Consider the following 25,903-nt stretch of genomic DNA (forward strand, 5'->3'; position numbering starts at 1 on the left):
ATAACTTACAACACCTGCCCTCGGGCCCTGGGGGCTGTGTTGACCCCGGAGTTTTCGTTATGTGGTATTTGACCTATTTTTAAGAAAAATCTATCTCAAAGTTGTTATCGGATGGGTTTGAGGAAAAAGGGGCGTAGAGGAGGGGGGGATAGGTGCCCTCTAATCACTTTTGACTCTTAAAAAGTTAACTAGAACTGTCAATTTCCAATCAAATGAGTCCTCTTTGAAGTTAATACGAGCATCCCTTCCATAAGAATGCCCCCGAGCCCTGGGGGGTTGTGTTGACACCGGAATTTTTGTTATGATCTTTGAACTATTTTGAACAAAATAGCTATCTTAAAATTTTTATTGGAACCCGTTGGGAAAAAGAGGGTTTGGGGGGGGGAAGCTGGCTACCCTCCAATATCTTTTGACGCTTAAAAGTGAGCTCAAACTTTCAATTTCCAATCAAATGAGCCCTCTCTGAAGTTTATATGAGTATTCCTGCCATAAGAACCATATATGCCCTAAGGCATAACTTGCCCCTGAAGATTGTGGGGGGGAGTGTCCTGCTCAAACATATAATTTCCAGAACTTTCAACTACGTTGAACAAAATGTCTGTATCAAAATTTTGATTGGATGTGTTTGGGGAAATGGTGGGCGTGGAAGGGGTGTCAGTTGCCTTAGAATCTCTTTTGAATATTAAAAATGGAACTAGACATTTAAATTTCCAGTCAAATGTGCTCTTTCGGAAGTTTCTATGACAGCGCGTTCTATACAAAACCTTACAAGCACCCAGGGCATAACTTACACGCCTTACCCGGAGGGCTTTGGGGGGGGGGTTGTCATCCACAACTACCCAAGTTACATAAATGAAAAATCCGTTGATAAAAATGAATATCTCCAAATTTTTATTGGATGTGTTTGTGGAAGAGGTGGGCGTGTGAGGGGGATTAATTGCCCTCCAATCACTTACGAATATCAAAAAGGGCACTAGCTCTTTGAATTTCCAATCGAACGAGCCCTTTTTTATGCTTCTACGACAATGCCTTTTATAAAAAACCTTATATGCCCCCAGGGTATAACCTATAACCCTTACCTTGAAGGCTGTGGGGGAATATCCTCCTCAAAAACATCATTTCTATCTGGAAATCAACCACGCTGAACAAAATGGCTATCTCAAAATTTTGGTTGGATGTGTTTCGGGAAATGGTGGGCGTGGAAGGGGTGCTAGTTGCCTTCCAATCACTTTCGACTATTAAAAAGGACACAGGCCACTCCAATTTCCAGTTGAATGAGCCCTTTTTGAAATTTTTGCGACAACGTCTTCGATACGACGGGCCCTGCTCTAAAGAAAAAAAAATAATAAATAATACATTGTGCCAGCATCGTTCTTATATGGCTCCCCGGCATAACTTAAAACCCTTGCCCTGAGGGTTGTGGGGGTGTTTCCTTTTCAAAAATATATTTTCTATTTTGAAATCAAATACGCTTAACAAAATGGCTATCTCAAAATTTTGATTGGATGTGTTTGGCGGAATGATGGCGTGGGGGGGGGGCTAGTTACCCTCCAATCACTTTTGACCCTTAAAAAGGGCACTAGAACTATTTATTTCCATTCGAATGAGCCCCTTTTGAAGTTTCTTTGACGACCTCTTCCATATCAAGTGCCTCTGGGAAAAAAATAAATAAATAATAATAATAAAACATTGGAGCCGTATGGCCTTTACTATAGGCAACGCTATAGCGTTGCCTCTGATCCATGCGATGAGATCGTGTGTAATTTCTCCTGTTGAAACTTTACTAATTAGTATAAGAGCGCTGAGAAGGATGATGAATAACTTAGGGCTTATGCGTGTTCCATGTGAGAGTCCCATTTTCAGTTTCTTTTGTTTGATAAATTTTTCATTTATCTACACTACCATGAGTCCCTTGAGCAGGTAGTTGAACAAGTTCCATGAAATCGTCAATAAAGCCCATTTGACTCATTATCTTGCACAGATTTTCTTAGTTGCACAGTATAGGCTCCTTCATAATCAACAACTAATGCTAGAAAAGCTTTCCCCTCTACCTGAATTTATCACTCTGCTTTTTCCAGTGCCAAGCGTGAATCCACTGCACTTCTGCCTTTTCTAAACCCTGATGGTGAAGCTGCTGGGGGGCTGGGCTCTTACTAGTTGTACAAATACTACATATGCCTCCAGTTTTATATGGGATGCAGCAACCTTCTTTGTGTCTTTGTTAATTGCTTTGAAGGTGGCTTTCCTCATGAGTACTGCCTTGTTTCACTTTGGAGATTGCTTTCCTCATGAGTGTTCCCTTGTTTTGTGTTGTGCGGTGGTTAACGTTGATCCTGTGGTTTAGTCAAACAATATCTACAGCTGCTGCACAGTTTCGACATCTACAGCTTCTGCACACTTTCCTGAATCTCCTCTACCTTTTAGTTGCTGTCTTTACTTGTGAGTTGAGCCATTGACTGTTTTCTATCAAAGGAAATTCTCACTAACAGAAGTTTGTTGCGGTTTTTGTTGTAGTTCATTTATTTGGCTTGTTCGTAGGTTTGTTCACTGACTTGCTGGCATGATTTGCCCCTTTTCTGTTGAGTTCCACTGTTTGCTTTCATTCCTTGGAGTTGGTGAAATCTCTACTAATACAAGCACAAATGATAGGTTCATTGTGGCTGCTCTTGAACTTTGTTAGATAGAAATCTACTTTTCAAGTGTGGAGTCTCCATAGCATTTGCAGTTGCGGCAGAAAAGATTTTTGATCGTACATACGTCTGAGATGTGGTCATCTTTCCGATACTTTACAAGTGATGGTTTTTATTGTTGAGAGGTCTTGGCATTGTTATTAAGCAGTTGTAATTTGTTGCAGAGCATTGGCTTTGGCCCGCACTCTTTGTAGTTTGTTCTAAGTCCATGCAAGCTAATGGTTGTTGTTATCTCTTTACTGGTGGAGATAAGAATTAATTTACACTTTTCTAGGGTGCCATCATCTCTCGTCGTCTTTAGTCTCACTACTTCCATAGGCTGTACAAGAAGGTTGTCGGAGTCAAATAATTCATTGGTAATTTTTTTCAATTAAGATTGGGCGGTCAATCCAAACAGGACGTACTTTGTGGATACATGTTGCTGCAAAAGTTGAGCCTGGTAAAAGAATTTTATCAAAATTTTAACAAACAACTGAGCAGCAACTTTTTTATGAAAATAAATCTCTTCTTTTTTCTTTTTTGTAAAGTGCACCTCAAGTTAGGCTTTTACCTGGGTATATACTGCCTTTCCCATAGTAATTTGTCCTTCTTCTCTTATTGATGATCCATTTCTCATTCTCAGTTCAACTATCTACTATTCAAGTTGGCTTCTTCTAGGGATTAAATAAAAAAAAACAAGTTTTTGTAACTGAAAGTAAGGAGCGACATTAAAATTTAAAACGAACAGAAATTATTCCGTATATGAAAGGGGCAGTCCCCTCCTCAACGCCTCGCTCTTTACGCTAAAGTTTTTTATTGTTTAAAAAAAGTAGAGTTGTGAGAGAGTCAAACTTTAGCGTAAAGAGTAAGGCGTTGAGGAGGGGACAGCCCTTTCATATACGGAATAATTTCTGTTTGTTTTAAGTTTTAATGTCGCTCCTTACTTTCAGTCAAAAAAACTTGTTTTTTTTATTTAATTTTTTAACGTTTTTGAATAAATGCAGGTTTTGATCTTGGCTCACATTACATTAATAATTAAAACAAAAATTTAATATTAATTTACTTTTATTTGGTTAAATGGCTTTCTCGAAACTTGTTTCATTTATTTACGAACGTTTTTATTTGTAATAAATATACGTAACTTACTAATTAACTTACGTAACAAACTTCTATATTCATATATTTTTAATACATACATTGGGGGGTTCGCCCCCTAGTCAATACCTTGCTCTTTAAGCGAAAGTTCAAATTTTGTTCCAATTCTTTAAAAATGACCGCTTAATCACAAAGGCCGCTAATTAAAATAAATAGCTCTTATGAAAGTACTAAAAAATCTCTGGCTTAAAGAGTGAGGTATTGACTAGGAAAATGGCTATCTCAAAATTTTGATCAGGTGACTTTGGGAAAACAATGAGCGTGGGAGGGGGCCTAGTTGCCCTCCATTTTTTTTTGTCACTTAAAAAGGGCACTAGAACTTTTAATTTCCATTCCAATGAGCCCTCCCACGATATTCTAGGACCACTGGGTCGATACGATAACCCCTGGGGCAAAAAAAATTAAATAAACACGCACCCGTGATCTTTCTTCTGGCAAAAAATACAAAATTCCACATTTTTGTAGATAGGACCTTGAAACTTCTACAGTAGAGTTCTCTGATACGCGGAATATTATGGTGTGATTTTCATTCAGGTTCTATAACTTTTAGGGGGTCTTTCCCCCTTTTTTCGAAAATCAGCCATTCTGATGGATTAAAGTTGATGAAACTTATATATTTGAAATCAGCATTAAAATCCGATTCTTTTGATGTATCTATTTGTATCAAAATACCATTTTCTAGAGTTTCGGTTACCATTGAGCCGGGTCCCAATAACCAATACTATATGTTATCATTGGGTAAAGTTCATAACTTTCAGCCCTCCTCCTGGGGGCTTCGAGGGATTAAGTCATCCTAAAAGACATATTTAAAATGTTTTCGACCATGCTGAACAAAATGGCTATCTCAAAATTTTGATCAGATGACTTTGGGGAAAAAATGAGCATGGGAGGGGGCCTAGTTGCCCTCCATTTTTTGTTCACTTAAAAAAGGCACTAGAACTTTTAATTTCTGTTCCAATGAGCCCTCCCACGATATTCTAGGACCACTGGGTCGATACTATTAACCCTGGAAAAAAACAACAACAAATAAACACGCATCCGTGATCTTTCTTCTGGCAAAAAATGGAAAATTCCACATTTTTGTAGATAGGAGCTTGAAACCTCTGCAGTAGGGTTCTCTGATACGCTGAATATGATGGTGTGATTCTCATTAAGGTTCTATAACTTTTAGGGGGTCTTTCCCCCTTTTTTCGAAAATCAGCCAAATTTTCTCAGGCGCGTAACTTTTGATAGGTAAAATTAAACTAGATGAAACCAATATATTTGAAATCAAAATTAAAATCTGATTCTTTTGATGAATCTATTGGTATCAAAATTCCGTTTTTTAGAGTTTCGGTTACCATTGAGCCGGGTCGCTCCTTACTTACAGTTCGTTACCACGAACTGTTTGATACTCTGTTTCCGAAGCAATCAAGTTTTTTGGGCGGATTTGCCCCAAAGAAATAGGCCTCACGTCAAACAAGGGTTGCATATTTAGAAGTGTTGAATACTTGAATACTATTAAATGCTTAATATCTAGTAATCTTGGACGGTTGTATGGTAAATAATCACATTTTTGGCACGACGGCGTTCTAAATGCAAGTTTGATCACTCCAGGATACTTCTAAAATTCACTTTACGGTAGACCATGCGTAGCTACGTGATCGAGTTTTTGATAATATTTATCTTAGTGCAAGAACGTGAAAATGTATACCACTTTTATCGGGCGACTTTGATATTTTTAGGTGACCAAATGGGTGCACAGTGTCACGCATTCATTGGCGAGACAAACGTCTGTTACGATCTAAAAACGTTATGCAGCTCAGGAGTGCATATAGTTGTTGGAACTCCGGGCAGGGTTTTTAAAATGATTTCACAGTGTGCCCTGAGTAAGTAATCTTTATGTTGCTCCTTTATGTTAGTGTTCCTGTCCTTCTTTACTCTTGCACCCATTTTTTTTATTCTTGTAGAATTGGGTTTTATTCAACCTAATTAATATTTGTCTCCTGCTTTTCTCATTTCATGTGCCTATAACCATAAAAGTGCTTCCATAAGGGTAGAACTTCTTGATGCGGTCATTCTAGATATTTATCTATATATATATATATATATATATATATATATATATATATATATATATATATATATATATATATATATATATATATATATATTATGTGAGTTATATGATAGAGATATGGGGACACCAAAGGGGGGTGGAAATGGAGAGGATACAGCGACATTATTTTGAAAGATTAATAGGATTAGATAAAAAGTTGATATAAAAAGAATAGCATTGTTATAAAGGGTGACCTATATAGATATATTTATATATATATATATATATATATATATATATATATATATATATATATATATATATATATATATAAACGCAAATAGCGACGAAGACCACACTGCCTTTCCATAATAAACAAATAAGTAGAACAACAGGGAAATTTTGATATAAGACAGTGGAACTCAACTTTAAATGAATATTTCAACCCTATATCCAAGGGCCGTCCTTCAGCAAAACAGACGAAGAGAATAAAAACAATATGAAAGAAACTTACATTAAAATTCACTCATTAAAACTAAAAGGTTTTTTAAAAAATGTTTTAAAAAAGACCTAATATCATTACTTCAAGGAAGTTCAACCAGGACTGGTACTCCAAACGAAGTGGACAGAGAACAATTCATTCAGATGGAATTAAAATATTTACAGACAAGATTTTAAAGCTAATCTCGCCTTCTTGGCAGCTAACCTAGATGGTCTATCTGTAATAGGTAGACTGGAGTTAGTTACTGGTTTTTTAATATAATTAGTTAAATCATTTTTAATTAGATTTGTGTATAGGGCATTAAGTGAATATTCCCCCAAATATCTATTTAAAGAAATATTACTATTTATTTTGATTTTAATTTCAATTGCCTCACGAACAACCTGTTTTATGCCTAAATCATTGCTAATAAGGCAAGTTTCTTCAAAAAGCATTTTATGACTAGGGTTATCATATATGTTACTGCTTAAAGTCGAATCGAAGGAAATATTTGTACTATTAGAATTTAAAGCTTTAGTTATGTCATCTTTGTGTTGTTGCAGGCGTTTTTCTAAATTTTGATGGGTTCTACCAACATAAAAATGGCCACAGTCACATGGTATTTGATAAACCCCTCTTTGGCGAGTAACTGGGGTTGTATCTTTACCAGAATTTAAGAAATTCATTATGTTAGTGTTCCTGTCCTTCTTTACTCTTGCACCCATTTTTTTTATTCTTGTAGAATTGGGTTTTATTCAACCTAATTAATATTTGTCTCCTGCTTTTCTCATTTCATGTGCCTATAACCATAAAAAGTGCTTCCATAAGGGTAGAACTTCTTGATGCGGTCATTCTAGATATTTATCTATATATATATATATATATATATATATATATATATATATATATATATATATATATATATATATATATATATATATATATATATATATATATATATATATATATATATATATATATATATATATATATTATGTGAGTTATATGATAGAGATATGGGGACACCAAAGGGGGGTGGAAATGGAGAGGATACAGCGACATTATTTTGAAAGATTAATAGGATTAGATAAAAAGTTGATATAAAAAGAATAGCATTGTTATAAAGGGTGACCTATATAGATATATTTATATATATATATATATATATATATATATATATATATATATATATATATATATATATATATATATAAAACGCAAATAGCGACGAAGACCACACTGCCTTTCCGTAATAAACAAATAAGTAGAACAACAGGGAAATTTTTATATAAGACAGTGGAACTCAACTTTAAATGAATATTTCAACCCTATATCCAAGGGCCGTCCTTCAGCAAAACAGACAAAAAGAATAAAAACAATATGAAAGAAACTTACATTAAAATTCACCCATTAAAACTAAAAGGTTTTTTAAAAAATGTTTTAAAACAGCCCTAATATCATTACTTCAAGGAAGTTCAACCAGGACTGGTACTTCAAACGAAGTGGACAGAGAACAATTCATTCAGATGGAATTAAAATATTTACAGACAAGATTTTAAAGCTAATCTCGCCTTCTTGGCAGCTAAACTAGATGGTCTATTTGTAATAGGTTGACTGGAGTTATTTATTGTTTTTTTAATATAATTAGTTAAATCCTTTTTAATTAGATTTGTGTTTAGGGCATTAAGTGAATATTCCCCCAAATCTCTATTTAAAGAAATATTACTATTTATTTTGCTTTTAATTTCAATTGCCTCACGAACAGCCAGTTTTATGCCTAAATCATTGCTAATAAGGCAAGTTTCTTCAAAAAGCATTTTATGACTAGGGTTATCATATATGTTACTGCTTAAAGTCGAATCGAAGGAAATATTTGTACTATTAGAATTTAAAGCTTTAGTTATGTCATCTTTGTGTTGTTGCAGGCGTTTTTCTAAATTTTGATGGTTTCTACCAACATAAAAATGGCCACAGTCAAATGGTATTTGATAAACCCCTCTTTGGCGAGTAACTGGGGTTGTATCTTTACCAGAATTTAAGAAATTCATGATTTTAAAATTATTTGTGAACACGACATAAAAATTATTTTGCGTGCAAACCTTTTTAAACTTGTAGTGACTTTTGGAATATATGGAAGGTAAATTATATTTGAGGGCTTGACGGGAACTTCACATTGCAAAAGACCCTTAACTTTACGGGAGTGTCTTGCCAATCTTCGGCTAATTGTATTGTTAATAAAGACAATAGGATAACCGTTTCCAAAAAGTATTTCTCTAATAAAATTTAGTTCATCTGTGATGTAAGATTCAGAGCAAATGTTTAAGGCACGGTCAACAAGAGATGCAACAACACCTCTTTTAACTTGTTGGAGGTGATTGGATTTAAAATGTAGATATCTGTTATTTTGTGTGGGTTTTCTGTAAAATGTAAAATTCAGTTTATCAATGTCGCGAATAATTAAAACATCCAGAAACGTATATATATATATATATATATATATATATGTATATATATGTATATATATATATATATATATATATATATATATATATATATATATATATATATATATATATATATATATATATAAATTATATATAAATTATATATATATATATATATATATATATATATATATATATATATATATATATATATATATATATATATATATATATATATATATATATATATATATATATATATATATATATATATATATATATATATATATATATATATATATATATATATATATATATATATATATATATATATATATATATATATATATATATATATATATAACACAAATATTGACGAAGACCACACTGCCTTTCCATATCAAACAAACACAACTTAGAAACAATAGGGAAATTTTTTTCCAAGACAGTTAAATTGCACTGTCTTGGAAAAAAAATTCCCTATTGTTTTTAAGTTGTGTTTGTTTGTATATATATATATATATATATATATATATATATATATATATATATATATATATATATATATATATATATATATATATATATATATATATATATATATATATATATATATATATATATATATATATATATATATTATATACATAAAATATATATATATATATATATATATATATATATATTGTACCGAGAGTTCAGCACGTGGCAGGCTTCTATATATAGATTCTTACTGTCGCTTGTCTTCTAAAAGCAGACAAATTTAACCTTTTTTTTTTCTTTTCTTTTCAGTAAATTGCAAATTATGTTCTGGCCTTTGGAAGGCATAAAGGTTTTGAGCCTTACTCATGTTAATTTCTACTCGTTTTGAGTTTGACTCGGTTATTTATAGTAATTTCTGTTCGTTTTGGGTTTCATTTATCGGTTTAATGAAGTTCTTTTCTTTCATTTGAAAAACTTATTTTGTGGAAAAAGTTTTTTTAATTGATTTTTGTTCGTTTTATATTGACATAGTCATTTCAGGGAAAATGAAAATAATTCTTTAAATCTTTTCGTTTTTTTAAGACTCTATAGTTTGGCCTGCTATTTGTATGCTTGAGAAAAATTTTCAGCAATTTTTAACAACATTCACCCATTTAAAAATCTGGACACAAATAGTAGTGTTAAATCCAGTTTCATACCTCTTCTATTTTACCTGAAATAGAAAACTTGATACTATTCGCAAAAAATATGTTTACTTTCTTTGATAGCTTGGATACACTTACTCTATTTTCATTTGGTTCAATTTTAAGAGCAGAAGTAGCCCCGAAAGTTTGAACATAATACCCTCAATCGTTCTTGGGATACTGCTGAGATGTCTCATTGGGAATTAGCATTAACACGGTGCATTTTGATTTAATCTTAAGGCAACATTTAGTTTTTAAACATAATGGTCACTTGGGAGGGGGGGGGGCGTGGGAGGGGAACTAGTTGCCGTCCATAACTTTCGACTACAAAAAAGGGCATTATCCCTTTCTAATATCAATCGAATGAGCCCTTTTCGAAGGTTCTAAGACAACTCCTTCGATACGAAGAGCCCTGGTCTAAACAAAAAAAGAAAAAAATAATAATACATTGTATCCACATCGCTCTTTACTATAAAAATGACAAGCCTTCCAGTCACTTTCGACTATTAAAATGGGCACTAGCCCTTTCAATTTCCAATTGAATGAGCCCTTTTTGAGTTTCTTAAATCCTTTCGTTTTTTTAAGACTTTATAGTTTGGCCTGCTATTTGAATTCTGGAGATAAATTTTCTGCAATTTTTAACAACATACACCCTTTCAAAAATCTGGACACAAATAATAGCTTTTAATTTAGTTTCATACCTCCTCTAGTTGACCTGAAATAGAAAACTTGATACCATTCGAAAAAAAATATGTTTACTTTCTTTGATAGCTTGGATACACTTACGCTATTTTAATTTGGTGAAATTTTAAGAGCAGAAGTAGCCCCGAAAGTTTGAACATAATACCTTCAGTTGTCTTTGGGATACTGCTGAGATGCCTTATTGGGAATTAGCATTAACACAGTGCATTTTGATTTAATCATAAGGCAACATTTAGTTTTCAAAAGTAATGGGCAAACCGGAAGGTTAACTAGAAAGGGGAGTTAGTTGCCCTCTCGCCACTTTTGACTATTAAAAGCCACATTAGTGCGTGCTATTTCATATCAAATGAACTCTTTTTGAATATCTTAACACAACTCTTTCGATACTAAGTGCCCTGGTATAAAAAAAAATAATAATAATAATACATTGTACCCACATCGATCTTAACTAACAAAAATTCAAGCCTTTAAATCACTTTCGATTATTAAAAAGGTCACTAGGCCTTTCCGATTTCCAATCGAATGAGCCCTTTTTGAGTTTCTGCGACTACGCTTTCTATAAACACCTTATATGCCCCCAGAGCATAAATTACAAACCTCGCCCTGAGGGCTGTGGGGGGGTTGCCATCCTCAAAGACCTAATTTCCAGAACTTTCAACTACGTTAAACAAAGCGGCTATCTCAAAATTTTGATTGGATGTGTTTGGGAAAATGGTGGGCGTGAGAGAACGTTAGTTGCTCTCCAATCACTTTCAACTATTTAAAAAAAGCACTAGCCCTTTCAATTTCCAATCGAATGAGCCCTTTTGAAGTTTCTACGACAACACTCAATAAAAACCTTATATGCCCCTAGGGCATAGCTTACAACCCTTGCCCTGAGGGCTGGGGGGTTATCATCCTCAAAAACCTAATTTCCAGAACTATCAACTACGTTTAACAAAATTGGTATCGTAAGATTTGGATTGGATGGAGTTGGGGAAAGGGTGGGCGCGACAGGGGGGTTAATTACTCTCGACTAAATTCCGACTAATAAAAGGGCACTAGCCTTTTCAGTACCCAATAGAATAAGACCTTCTCGAACTTTTTATAAATAAGCTTCCTATAAAAAACCTTAAATGCCCCAGGATCTTATTTATAACTCTGCCCTGACGGCTGTGAGGGGGCTGTCATTCTAAAAGAAATAATTTATGGACCTTTCAACTCCGTTGAACAAAAGAGTTATCTTTCGACCATTAAAAAGGGCACTACCCCTTTGAGTTTCCAATCGAATGAGCCTTTTTGAAGTTTCTACGACAACGCTTTCTATAAAAACCTTATATGCCCCCAGGGAATAACTTACAACCCTTGCCCTGAGGACTGTGGGGGAGTGTCCTCCTCAAAAACATAATTTCTATCTGGAAATGAACTACGCAGAACAAAATGGCTATCTCAAAATTTTGATTGGACATGGTTGGGGAAATGGTGGGCGTGGAAGGGTTGCCTTAGTTGCCTTCCAATCACTTTCGACTATTAAAAAGTGCTCAAGCCACTCCAATTTCCAATTGAATGATCCCTTTTTGAAGTTTCTACGACAGTACTTTCTATAAAAACCTTATATGCCCCAGGGCATAACTTACAGCCCTTGCCTTGAGGGCTGTGAGGGGGTTGTCATCCTCAAAGACATAATTTCTGGACCTTTCAACTACGTTGAACAAAATAGTTATCTCAAATTTTGATTGGATGTGTTTGGGGAAATGGTTGGCGTGAGAGGGGGGTTACTTGCCCCCCAATCACTTTCGAATATTAAAAAGGGCACTAGCCGTTTAAATTTCCAATCAAATGATTTCTTTTTGTATTTTCTACGACAACGCTTTTTATAAAAAAAAAAAAACCTTATATGCCCCCAGGGCATAACTTACAACCCTTGTCCTGAGGAATGTGGGGGAGGGAGAGTTGTCATCCTCAAAAACATAATTTCTGGTCTTTTTAACTACGTCGAACAAAATGGCTATCTCAAAATTTATTGCATGTGTTTGGGGAAATGGTGGGTGTGAGAGGGGTGTTAGGTATCCTCCAATCACTTTCGACTATTAAAAAGGGCACGAGCCCTTCTAATTTCCAATCGAATTAGCACTTTTTGAACCATATGTGCCACCAGGGCATAACTTACAACCCTTGCCCCGAGGGGTTTAGTTGACCTCAAATCACTTTTGACTATTAATAATGGCACTAGCCCTTTTAATTTCCAATTTAATGATCCCTTATTCAAGTTTCTACGACAAAGCTTTCAATAAAAACCTTATATGCCCCCGGGGCATAACTTACAACCCTTACCCTGAGGGCCGTGGGGGGAGTGTCATCCTCAAAGATATAATTTTCGGACCTTTCAACTACTTTGAACAAAATGGCAATCTCAAAATTTTGATTGGATGTGTTTGGATAAATGGTGGGCATTGAAGGGGTGTTTGTTGCCTTCCAATCACTTTCGACTATTAAAAAGGGCACTAGCCATTTCAATTTCCAATCAAATGAGCCCGTTTTGAACTTTCTACGACAACACTTTCTATAAATACCTTATATGCCCCCAGGGCATAAATTACAACCCTTGCCCTGAGGGCTGTGGGGGGTGTCATCCTCAAAGACCTAATTTCCGGAACTTTCAACTACTTTGAACAATATGGCTATATCAAAATTTTGATTGAACGTGTTTGGAGAAAAGGTGGGCGTGAGTGGGGGGATAGTTGCCATTCAATCGCTTTTGACAATTAAAAAGGGCACGAGCCCTTTGAATTTCCAATTGAATGAGCCTTTTTGAAGTTTCTACGACAAAACTTTCTATAAAAACCTTATATGCCCCCAGGGCATAACTTACAACCCTTGCCCTGAGGGATGTAGGTTAGTGCCCTCCTCAAAAACATAATTTCTATCTGGAAATGAACTACGCTGAACAAAATGGCTATCTCAAAATTTTGATTCGATATGGTTGGGGAAATGGTGGGCGTGGAAGAGGTGTTAGTTGCCTTCCAATCGCTTTCGACTATCAAAAACGGCACAAGCCACTCCAATTTTCAATCGAATGAACCCTTTTATATATATATAATTATATATATATATATATATATATTATATATATATATATATATATATATATATATATATATATATATATATATATATATATATATATATATATATATATATATATATATATATATATATATATATAAAATTATATATATCATTGCGCCAACATCGTTCTTTACTTAGGCAGCGCGATTGCGCTGCCTATGATGCTGTATCTATAACTTTCCCGATATTGTTGCTCATTTTCGGCAAAAACTTTTTGTTAGCTGTGTAGAATAATCGTCCTGGATGAAAAAAAACATTCTTTATAAAAAGCTGCTCTTGTTATTAGTTTTAGTTTGGTTCCAAAATTCTTTCGGACCAGTGGATCTCCAGGATGCGCTGAAGACAGTTATTTTTGAAACATTGAATTCGTTTCTCAAGCTGTTTCGTCAGTGCCCATGTCTCGCATCCATACGTTAGTACAGAGAGGACATAGCTATTTAGGAGTTGGAGTTTGAGCTTTAAAGAGAACGCAGCGTTTTTCCAAACTACTGTTAGTTTGGTAAAAGCATAGCCTGCACAATTAATGCGTGTAGTAATTTCACGCTCGAGGCTCCCGTCAGATTTGATGAGGCTTCCAAGATACTCAAGGATCACAAGATTCTGTAACTTCATCTAGCTCATCTGAACCAACATTCAGCGGCCAAGACGGGGTTGAATTTTCGATTTTACACATCACCTTCGACTTTTGAGTACTAACTGACAACCCAACCCACCCGGCTTTGTTCGAAAGCTCGGTGATGTTCTGTCGCATGTCTACTCTTAGATGAAAGAGGAGTGCAATGTCATTAACAAAATCACCTTCAAAGACAGTATGCCTCTCATTCAACTGTATCCCTCCAACAAAATGACAGGACCGAAGTACATAGTCAATGAGGCACATAGTCGTGAACGGCACAGGAAAGAGGATACAACCTTGTCGTACACCAGAATTTATCTGGAACCAAAAAACTTGAATCTTTGTTTTACATTATGCCTGCCGGCAGAAAATTGACCAAAGGTCCTTTTTTGTTTTACTGCCTATTCTTATTAATGGAAAAAAGACCTAATTTTTTAAAATAAATCATAGATGTACCTTAAAAATGACGTTGAGGGTTTAATTTTTTTGTTGACTTGGTGCCTTTGTTTACTAGATACTGTTTTCTGTATTTTTGTTGTTTTCACTTCTATTTGCATGACATTAAACCTGTTTTATGTTACTCCTCTCTGTTTTTCTTTTACCATCAATTGTCTAATGTAGATTGTGTCACCCCATTTGTCCGATAAGACGCAAATGCAAAATGTAATTTAATGCGAGAAACTACTTTCACTTCCTTTATCCAGAGGTCCCAATGAATCTTGTAATAGGAAGGTTTTAGAAATACTATTTGATTAAACTTGACTTTATTAGCTTGACCTTAAAACATTCTACTATAGCAAGTGTTATAATAGGAACTTTTTGCTACCAGTTGTTAAATCCTTTTGTGTTATGGCCTTTTAAGACTGATCCTGTGGTCCCAAACTTGGCCGCAAATCCCCTCCTCAGAAGCTGACAAGGGATAGTTACAATTAGGCAAATATCCTACTCAATCTTGAAAGAGGAAAAACTAGGTTATTTCTGAATTATTTATTGGCTTGAGAAATACGAACAAGAATATGGCTCGTCTAAAGATTTACAGGCACACATCAACAATCAATCAATAAATAACACTTACACTATAAATAATAAGCAATCTGGTCCATCCAAAGATTACGGTTAAAAATAGAGTTACGAAAAGCAAAGACTCTAGGACCCGTTTTCTAAAGTTAATTAAAAAAAAATTTTTCCACAAAATAAGTTTTTCAAAGAAAAGTCAAGAACTCCATTAAAACAAAAATGATCAAAAACAAAATAAAATAATCTACCAAGCGTGAAACTACTACAAATCAGCATCGATAAATAAATGAAACCCAAAACGAACAGAAATTACAATAAATAACCGAGTCAAACTCAAAACGAGCAGAAATTAACATGATTTGGGCTCAAAACCCCTATGCCTTCCCAAGGCCAGAACATAATTTGCACTTAACTGAAAAAATATAAATGTTTTCCTTTTATAACTTTAATAAATCAAGTAATATTAACATTTTGATTACTAAATATTAGTAATCAATATTTATTAAACTATAATCAATATATTAAACTGACAATGCACATTCATTTGTATTTTTTTTGGTAATTGCTCTCCAATCACTTTCAACTACTAAAGAAGGCACTAGCCCTTTCAATTTCCAATCAAATGAGCCCTTTTGACGTTTCTACACCAACGCGTACTATAAAAACCTTCCCTGCCCCGGGGACTACCTTAGTCGGGCCCTGCGGGCAGCGACGGAGGGGGGGCTGTCAGCCGCACAGGCCTAAGGTCCAGAACTTTGAACTCCGTTGAACAAAATGGGTATTTCAATTTTGAGTGGATGTGTTTGGGGAACTGGTGGGCGTGAGAGGGAGGTTAGTTACCCTCCAATCACTTTTGTCTATTAAAAAGGGCACTAGCCCTCTCAATTTCCAGTTGAATGAGCCCCTCTTGAAGGTTTTACGACAACTCTATTTTATAAAAAAAAACCTTATATGCCCCCAGGGCATAACTAACAACCTTTGCCCGGGGGGCTCCCGGGAGTTGGTCATCCTCAAATATATAATGTCCACAACTTTCAACTACGTTGAACAAACTGGCTATCTCGGAACTTTGATTGAATGTGTTTGGGGATATGGTGGGCGTGAGAGGGGGGCTAGTTACACTCCAATCACTTTAGTCTATTAAAAAGGGCACTAGCCCTCTCTATTTCCAGTTGAATGAGCCCCTCTTGAAGTTTTTACGACAACTCTATTTTATAAAAAGAAACTTATATGCCCCCAGGGCATAACTAACAACCTTTGCCCTGGGGGCTCCCGGGAGTTTGTCATCCTCAAATAAATAATTTCCAGAACTTTCAACTACGTTGAAAAAAATGGCTATCTCTAAACTTTGATTAAATGTGTTTGGGGAAATGGTGGGCGTAAGAGTGGGTTATTTACTCGCCATTCACTTTCGACTATTTAAAAGGGCACTATCCCTTTCAAGTTCCAATCAAATGAGCCCTTTTTGAAGTTTCTACTATAACTTTCTATATAAACCTTATATGCCACCAGGGCATAACTTACAATCCTTGCACTGAGGACTTTGAGGGGGCTATCATCCTAAAATACCTCATTTCTAGAACTTATCACCTATGTTGAACAAAATGGATATCTCAAAACTTTGATTGGATGTGTTTGGGGAAAAGGTGGGCTTGAGAGGGGGGTTAGTTGCCCTCCAATCACTTTTGACTATTAAAATGGGTACTAGCCCTCTCAATTTCCAGTTGAATGAGCCCCTTTTGAAGTTTTTACGACAACGCTATTTTATAAAAAACTTTATATGCCCTCAGGGCATAACTCACAACCTTTGCCCTGGGGGCTCTGGAGAGTTTGTCATCCTTAAATACATAATTTCTAGAACTTTCAACTACATTTAACAAAATGGCTATCTCTAAACTTTGATTGAATGTGTTTGGCGAAATGGAAGGCGTGAGAGGGGGGTTAATAACTCTCCATTCACTTTCGACTATTAAAAAGAGCACTAGCCCTTTTAATTTCCAATCAAATGAGCCCTTTTTGAAGTTTCTACAACATCGCTGTCTATTAAAACCTTATGTGCCCCCAGGGCATAACTTAAAACCTTTGCCCTGAGGGCTCTGAGAGGGAGGGCGTCATCCTTAAAGACCTCACTTCCAAAACTTTCAACTACGTTGAATAAAATGGCTATCTAAAAATTTTGATTGGATATGTTTGGGGAAAAGGTGGGCGTGAGAAGGGGGTTAGATGCCCTCTAATCACTTTCTACTTTTAAAAAGGGCACTAGCCCTTTGATTTTCCAATCGACTGAGACTTTTTTGAAGTTTCTACGATAACGCTTTCTATAAAAACCTTATATGCCCCCAGGGCATAACGTACAACCCTTGCCCTGAGGGCTTGAGGGAGTGTCCTCCTCAAAAACATAATTTCTATCTAGATATCAACTACGCTGAACAAAATGGCTACCTCAAAATTTTGATTGGACGTGTTTCGGGAAATGGTGGGCGTGGAAGGGGTGTTAGTTGCCTTTCGATCACTATCGACTATTAAAAAGGGCACAGGCCTCTCCAATTTCCAATTGAATGAGCCCTTTTCGAAGTTTCTGCGACAACTTCTTCGATACAAAGTGCCCTGATCAAAAGGAATAAAATAATAAATAATACATTGTGCCAACATCGTTCTTATATGCCCCAGGGCATAACTTAAAACCCTTGCCCAGAGGGCCGTGGGGGAGTGTCCTCCTGAAAAACATAATTTCTATCTGGAAATCAACTACGCTGAACAAAAGGGTTATCTCAAAATTTTGATTGGATGTGTTTGGGGAAATGGTTGGCTTGGAAGGCGCGTTTGTTCCCTTCCAATCCCTTTCGACTATTAAAAAGGGCACTAGCCGTTCCAATTTCCATTTGAATGAGCCAGTTTCTACGACAACTCCTTCGATACGAAGTGCCCTGGTATGGAAGAACAAAATAAATAATACATTGTGCCAACAGCGTTCTTTACTTTGGCTGCGCTATTGCGCTCCCAATGATTTGGGGCTTACATGCTCTATTCTCTAACCGTAATTTTGAGCTCTTGACTCCGTATCTCATCCCACATCCCTTGTGCTAGCAAGGAAATGTTAATTTCAAAATGCCCTGTATTTCCTATATTTTCCTTATCTGACTTACTACAAGTTTTCATAACTATGCAATTTCAAACTACGCAGTTTTGCATTTTGTGTATTCTCTTTTTTATTTGGCTACTTAATATAGTCGATCCTTTAATTAGCAATTCTCCGCCCCACTAAGCCACCTGAGGCTAAGACATATGTATATGCTTCTTATTCATACCATTTCAAACAGTTTGTGGTAACGAATTGTAAGTAAGGAGCGACCCGGATCAATAGTAACCAAAACTCTAAAACACGGAAATTTGATACCAATAGACACATCAAATTAATCATATTTTAATGCTGATTTCAAATATGTAAGTTTCATCAAGTTTAGTCCTACCCATCCAAAGTTACGCGCCTGAGAAAATTTGTCTGATTTTTGAAAAAAGGAGGAAACGCCCTTTAAAAATTATAGAACCTTAATGAAAATAACACCAATAGATTCAACGTAAGAGAACCCTACTGTAGAGATTCAAAGCTCCTATCTGCAAAAATGTGGAATTTTGCATTTTTTACCAAAAGAAAGATCACGGATGCGTGTTCATTTGTTTTGTTTTGTTTTGTTTTTTTTGTTATTTTTTTTCCAGGCGGGATTTTATCAACCCAGTGGTCCTAGAACATCGTGGGAGGCCTCATTCGAACGGAAATTAAAAGTTCTAGTGCCCTTTTTAATTGACCAAAAAAAATGGGAGGCAACTAGGCCCCCTCCCACGCTCATTTTTGTCCTAAAATCACCCGATCAAAATTCTGAGATAGCCATTTTGTTCAGCATGGTCGAAAATATAATAACTATGCCTTTAGGATAACTTAATCCCCCAAAGTCGCCGGGGGAGGGCTGAAAGTTATGAACTTTACCCAATGTTTACATATAGTATTGGTTATTGGGAATTATACAGACGTTTTCAGGGGGGATTTTTTCTGGTAGTGGGGGGGATGGGTGGGGGTTTGTGTGGGAGGATCTTTTCATGGGGGAAGGGACATTGCTATGAATGGGACACCGGATTTCCCAGCACTATTTAAAAAACGATCAGAAATTCAATATAAAAAAAAGTTTTTCAACTGAAAGTAAGGAGCAACATCAAAACTTAAAACATCCAGAAATTATTACGTATATGATTGGGTTCGCCCCCTAGTCATTACCTCGCTCTTTAAGCCAAAGATTTTTTTTTTTTTTAGTACTTTCATAAGAGATATTTATTCTAATTAACGGCCTTTGTGATTAAGGGGTCATTTTTAAGTAATTGGAACAAAATTCGAACTTTACCGTAAAGAGCAAAGTATCGACTAGGGGGCAAACCCCCTAATATACGTATTAAAAATACATGAATATAAAAGTTCGTTACGTATGTTAATTCGTAAGTTACGTATATTTATTACTAATAAAAACGTTCGTAAATAAAATTAAACAACTTTCGAGAAATTTTGGTAGATTATTTTATTTTGTTTTTGATCATTTTTGTTTTAATGGAGTTCTTGACTTTTCTTTGAAAAACTTATTTTGTGGAAAAATTTTTTTTTAATTAACTTTAGAAAACGGGTCCTAGAGTCTTTGCTTTTCGTAACTCTATTTTTAACCGTAATCTTTGGATGGACCAGATTGCTTATTATTTATAGTGTAAGTGTTATTTATTGATTGATTGTTGATGTGTGCCTGTAAATCTTTAGACGAGCCATATTCTTGTTCGTATTTCTCAAGCCAATAAATAATTCAGAAATAACCTAGTTTTTCCTCTTTCAAGATTGAGTAGGATATTTGCCTAATTGTAACTATCACAGTGGGCCCTTGTCAGCTTCTGAGGAGGGGATTTGCGGCCAAGTTTGGGACCACAGGATCAGTCTTAAAAGGCCATAACACAAAAGGATTTAACAACTGGTAGCAAAAAGTTCCTATTATAACACTTGCTATAGTAGAATGTTTTAAGGTCAAGCTAATAAAGTCAAGTTTAATCAAATAGTATTTCTAAAACCTTCCTATTACAAGATTCATTGGGACCTCTGGATAAAGGAAGTGAAAGTAGTTTCTCGCATTAAATTACATTTTGCATTTGCGTCTTATCGGACAAATGGGGTGACACAATCTACATTAGACAATTGATGGTAAAAGAAAAACAGAGAGGAGTAACATAAAACAGGTTTAATGTCATGCAAATAGAAGTGAAAACAACAAAAATACAGAAAACAGTATCTAGTAAACAAAGGCACCAAGTCAACAAAAAAATTAAACCCTCAACGTCATTTTTAAGGTACATCTATGATTTATTTTAAAAAATTAGGTCTTTTTTCCATTAATAAGAATAGGCAGTAAAACAAAAAAGGACCTTTGGTCAATTTTCTGCCGGCAGGCATAATGTAAAACAAAGATTCAAGTTTTTTGGTTCCAGATAAATTCTGGTGTACGACAAGGTTGTATCCTCTTTCCTGTGCCGTTCACGACTATGTGCCTCATTGACTATGTACTTCGGTCCTGTCATTTTGTTGGAGGGATACAGTTGAATGAGAGGCATACTGTCTTTGAAGGTGATTTTGTTAATGACATTGCACTCCTCTTTCATCTAAGAGTAGACATGCGACAGAACATCACCGAGCTTTCGAACAAAGCCGGGTGGGTTGGGTTGTCAGTTAGTACTCAAAAGTCGAAGGTGATGTGTAAAAACGAAAATTCAACCCCGTCTTGGCCACTGAATGTTGGTTCAGATGAGCTAGATGAAGTTACAGAATCTTGTGATCCTTGAGTATCTTGGAAGCCTCATCAAATCTGACGGGAGCCTCGAGCGTAAAATTACTACACGCATTACTTGTGCAGGCAATGCTTTTACCAAATTAAGAATAATTTTGAAAAACGCTGCGTACTCTTCAAAGCTCAAACTCCAACTCCTAAATAGCTATGTCCTCTCTGTACTAACGTATGGATGCGAGACATGGGCACTGACGAAACAGCTTGAGAAACGAATTCAATGTTTCAAAAATAACTGTCTTCAGCGCATCCTGGAGATCCACTGGTCCGAAAGAATTTTGGAACCAAACTAAAACTAATAACAAGAGCAGCTTTTTATAAAGAATGTTTTTTTTCATCCAGGACGATTATTCTACACAGCTAACAAAAAGTTTTTGCCGAAAATGAGCAACAATATCGGGAAAGTTATAGATACAGCATCATAGGCAGCGCAATCGCGCTGCCTAAGTAAAGAACGATGTTGGCGCAATGATATATATAATTTTATATATATATATATATATATATATATATATATATATATATATAAAACGAACTGAAATTATTCCGTATAAGAAAGTGGCTGTCCCCTCCTCAACGCCTCGCTCATTACGCTAAAGTTTGACTCTTTCTCACATCTCTTTTTTTTAACAATAATAGCGTAAAGAGCGAGGCGTTGAGGAGGGGACAGCCCCTTTCATATACGGAATAATTTCTGTTCGTTTTAAGTTTTAATGTCACTCCTTACTTTCAGTTAAAGAAACTTGTTTTTTTTTTATTTAATTGTAGAGAGCTTGACTTCCTTTCATGAAGATTAAACTTTATTCAAATGTTTTTCGTGGCTTGTTCCTGGCCCAATCTTTGCATTCCTGCTTTTTTATTGGCCTTTGGTAGATTGCAAAAAAATTTGGCTTTCAACAACCTGTCACCTTTCACCTGTAAGTCTTTTTTTCACTATTGTCCTAGGCATTGGAATCAAACTCTTTTTTTTTACCAATTACGATGTACAGTCAGTCAAACGAGTTCCAAAAATTATTCCTTGACAATTTGTCTGGAGAATGCATCATATATCTTAAGTTTTTTTCATCACAGCCTTTTTTTTAGAAAATAATGTTAATTTAAAAAAAAAGTATAAGTGTGACTTTTTGGTCAGAATTCTAAAATTTGACAAAAGAGGGGGAAATGACCATTTAAAACCGAAGTGGTACTCGAGTCCTCTAATTCTATGCAGGTAAGCACATGAATTTAATCTTTTGTTTCGACTTCAACCCATTTCTGCAATAAACGTGGAGCCATCACCTCAGCATTCATATTGCACATTTAGTTCAAATATGGCTGTGCAGGATATATAAAACCCCTTCAAAATCTGATAGATAAATAAAAATAGTCTTTTTTGTTTGTTGTTGGAAAATAATTTTTGTTTTTATTTTCAAGGCACCAAGTACATCAAACTGCTTGTTCTTGATGACGCTGATGAGATGTTGTCTCGTGGTTTCGAGGAACAGATTTATGATGTCTTTAAGTATCTCAGTGAAGATATCCAGGTCATCCTTTTGTGTGCTACTATGACAGGTGTGTGCTACTATATAGAAGATGAATATGATGTAGTGAAAGCTACTAAAAATTTGATGAAAAACCCTATTCATATTTTGATCAAACAAGAAGAGTTGAATTCTGAGGGTAAGTATCAAAAAGCACTATTGCGTTCAGCACAATTCAAATATGTACTACTGAGGCCCCAACAATCAATCTTTTTAATTTTTCCAACTGAACTATATTGCCAACTATATTTCTAACTGAACAATGAAACCCTGTACTACTGGTTTTTTCATTTGAGTATTTTCTTTCAACAGAAACAAGAAGCTCAACCGATTGTGTCGTTCATTTAGGTCTCAGAAAGTAACTGTCTTCCAAAACCTTGAACTCTTTTTGTCAGAAACAATTCTGTAAACATCTTTTTTTTTTAGCTTTTGTGTAATAATACTATCAAATTTGTCATCAGCTGTATCATACACACTTAAATACCGTATTCAGTTAGGTTCAAGTATCATTTGTGAAATATCTATTTAATGCTATTTGATTTTGGGCATTTATATTGGAATATTCATCTTAGATTTTATAGATCGTAGACAATATTGATCTTAGAAAGTTTGGAAACCATCAAATACCAACTTTGGTAGATATAAAGCACCCTCTGTCCTTAGCGTGTTTTATTTAGGTTTTGTACATTAAACTATAAGTTTGTGATGTATGGCCAGCAAGCCTATAAATCCTTAAATAGTAACTTTGTTGGAAATCAAGCCCCATTTGGAAAATATAAATATTTTTGTTTGATCTTAGATTCTATAGTTCAATTTCAACCCTTGGTCCCCCACTCCGGTGGAAACCTAGTACCAATTAGTATCAATCCGTACTAAACGTGTTGTCATAAACTTCCATTATTGTCTCTGTTAAAGGTCTCATGCAAGTTTTCAGGGAGGTAGTTGAAATTGAGAAATATATACACCAAAATTTCGCCCTTAATAGAGATACCGGTGAAACTTGCCAAGCCTTACTTATAATAAACTTAAAATTTCGATTCTTTATGCTATTTTTATTCACAAACCGCTATTCCGCAATTCATTTTTGATAAAAAAAAAAATTATTAAAGAATTACCCTATGCTAACATCCAGCTGAAAGGCAATGCTATAGCATTGCCTCTGATACCGGTGAAACTTACCTAGACCTTTCTTGTAATAAACTAAAAAATTTCGATTCTTTATGCTATTTTTTATTCACAAACCGCTTTTTCGCAATCCATTTTTGATAATACAATACCTGGTAAGCGATTAAAGTTGAAAAAACTTTACATGAAATGACCTCCCAGTTTTGAATAGCCATTCAATGTTTGATGCTTTTATTTAGTTACCCTTTCACTGTTACTTAGAAAATACCCACTTTAATTTATGTTTTGTTTTTATTTTTAGGACTTTTACCTGTATATTTTCTACTCTTTATTTACTTTAGTGTACTAAGGACAATTACACGGAGGTCACGACCGAAATATCTGTATATTTATCTTTCCTTTTTTCATTAGCTGGAAACACCCTCTTTTTTATATTCACAATTTGTTTCATTTTGTAAACTTGTTTTTGTTTAGGAAACTCGTATGGGAATCATAATCTTTTTCAATGGAAGCATTTTATCATTTATGACCGTTCTTCACATAATTCTTGAAGGATTATGAAGAGCAGCAAGGGGGAACATTTCTATCAGAAAAAATTTGGCAAAGGGGGAGGGGATATTTGCTAGGACATGAGCCCTGGAGCCATATTTTGGGCAATTACCCACAGATCTTCCCTTCTGCACGCACATCGTACAGATTAAAAATTCTGGATGACTAAATCAAGCAAGTTATGATAATTGCATCATGTTTGAATTATTATTATTAGTATGTTCTTCTGATGGATGTGTATAGTGCACTTACCCTCAGGTTGTGATCAGCTAACTTAGAAACCTTTATTACGATTTAGACCATTAGGTACAACATCAAACACTTTTGTAAAATTTATGCACAGTCTAATACTTTTTGAATGGCCTTACTTTGATCGTAATAAATTCATAGTGGTTAACATTTATTTTTGTTACATTCTATGATACTGAATAACCACCTAAAAAGAGTTAAAAAACGTCTATATTTGAAACCTTTGGATTTTAGGGAGCTGAAGGGAATGCACTCAAGCGGCTCACCTGGGGCCTTTTAATCATACAGACGTGAATTAAAACGCCCTTCCTGCTGTCTTGGCCTTGGGGGCCTTTGTGCTGTGTTGTTTTTTGTTTTGTTTTTCTTTAAACTGCACTCATCATATTGTCCTGAAAAGACACTTTCTTTTGCCTTTCTTCGAAGTCATATGGGGCTTTGTAGTACATGAGACGTTAGACCCGATAGTTTACCCTCCAATCGGTTTTCAAATCTCAAAAGGGTGTTAGAACTCTGAGCTTGCAAAATGACCGTCGAGTCTAAATGGAATCACAAATTGAAAACTCCCGCTTCGCTTTCAACTAAGTGGGGTGCCCTCATCTAATGAAAGATTTCTAATTGCAGGTATTAAACATTTTTACAGTTATTACAGTTATCACATTAACATGTCGGAAGAGAACAGACAGAAAATCGAAACTCTCAGATACTTGTACAATAAATTGTCTGAACGTGACCGTTACGACACATTGCATATCACCCAGGCTATAATTTTTTGCAAAGATTTTCATGTGGTTGACTCTATAAGGAGGATCTATGGGCATCATTTTCCACTCCACGTTTTTTCCGAGGTAAGGTTTTATTTTGTATTTAATCCATGTTTATATGACTAAATGGTCGTAATATATTAACTTTTAGCAGATACAACTGAATAATGCGATGAAAATCCGGTGTTGCTTTTAGGACTTGTATTATTTTCACTAGTATTTTGCTTGATTAGCAAGTACCAGTAGAGTTTGTCCAGTCATCAGTGATAATAGAGTGTATTATAGAGTGGTAATAGAGGTACTATATGGGGAAAAAATGTTTTTTATTAGAACAAAATATGCACTTTATTGAAAAAATATAAATGTTTTTACTTTTATAACTTTAATAAATCAAATAATATTAACATTTTGATTATTAAATATCAGTATATGTATATTA

At 35.0% G+C, this 25,903-nt stretch overlaps 1 protein-coding gene across 1 annotated transcript in view; it reads left to right on the forward strand.

Moving 5' to 3' along the window:
• Nucleotides 1-25,903, forward strand: part of LOC148941582 (eukaryotic initiation factor 4A-II-like) — a 120,626-nt gene that overhangs the window by 32,654 nt on the left and 62,069 nt on the right. The window contains exons 3-5 of the mRNA XM_089104206.1: nt 5,549-5,692; nt 22,674-22,919; nt 25,325-25,548. Coding sequence (XP_088960332.1) covers nt 5,549-5,692; nt 22,674-22,919; nt 25,325-25,548 — 614 coding nt within the window. The remainder of the gene's footprint in view (nt 1-5,548; nt 5,693-22,673; nt 22,920-25,324; nt 25,549-25,903) is intronic.

The sequence above is a fragment of the Artemia sp. Qi Xiang Cuo genome, chromosome 18, assembly GCF_049724085.1.
Source record: "Artemia sp. Qi Xiang Cuo chromosome 18, ASM4972408v1, whole genome shotgun sequence".
Classification (NCBI taxonomy): domain Eukaryota; kingdom Metazoa; phylum Arthropoda; class Branchiopoda; order Anostraca; family Artemiidae; genus Artemia; species Artemia sp. Qi Xiang Cuo.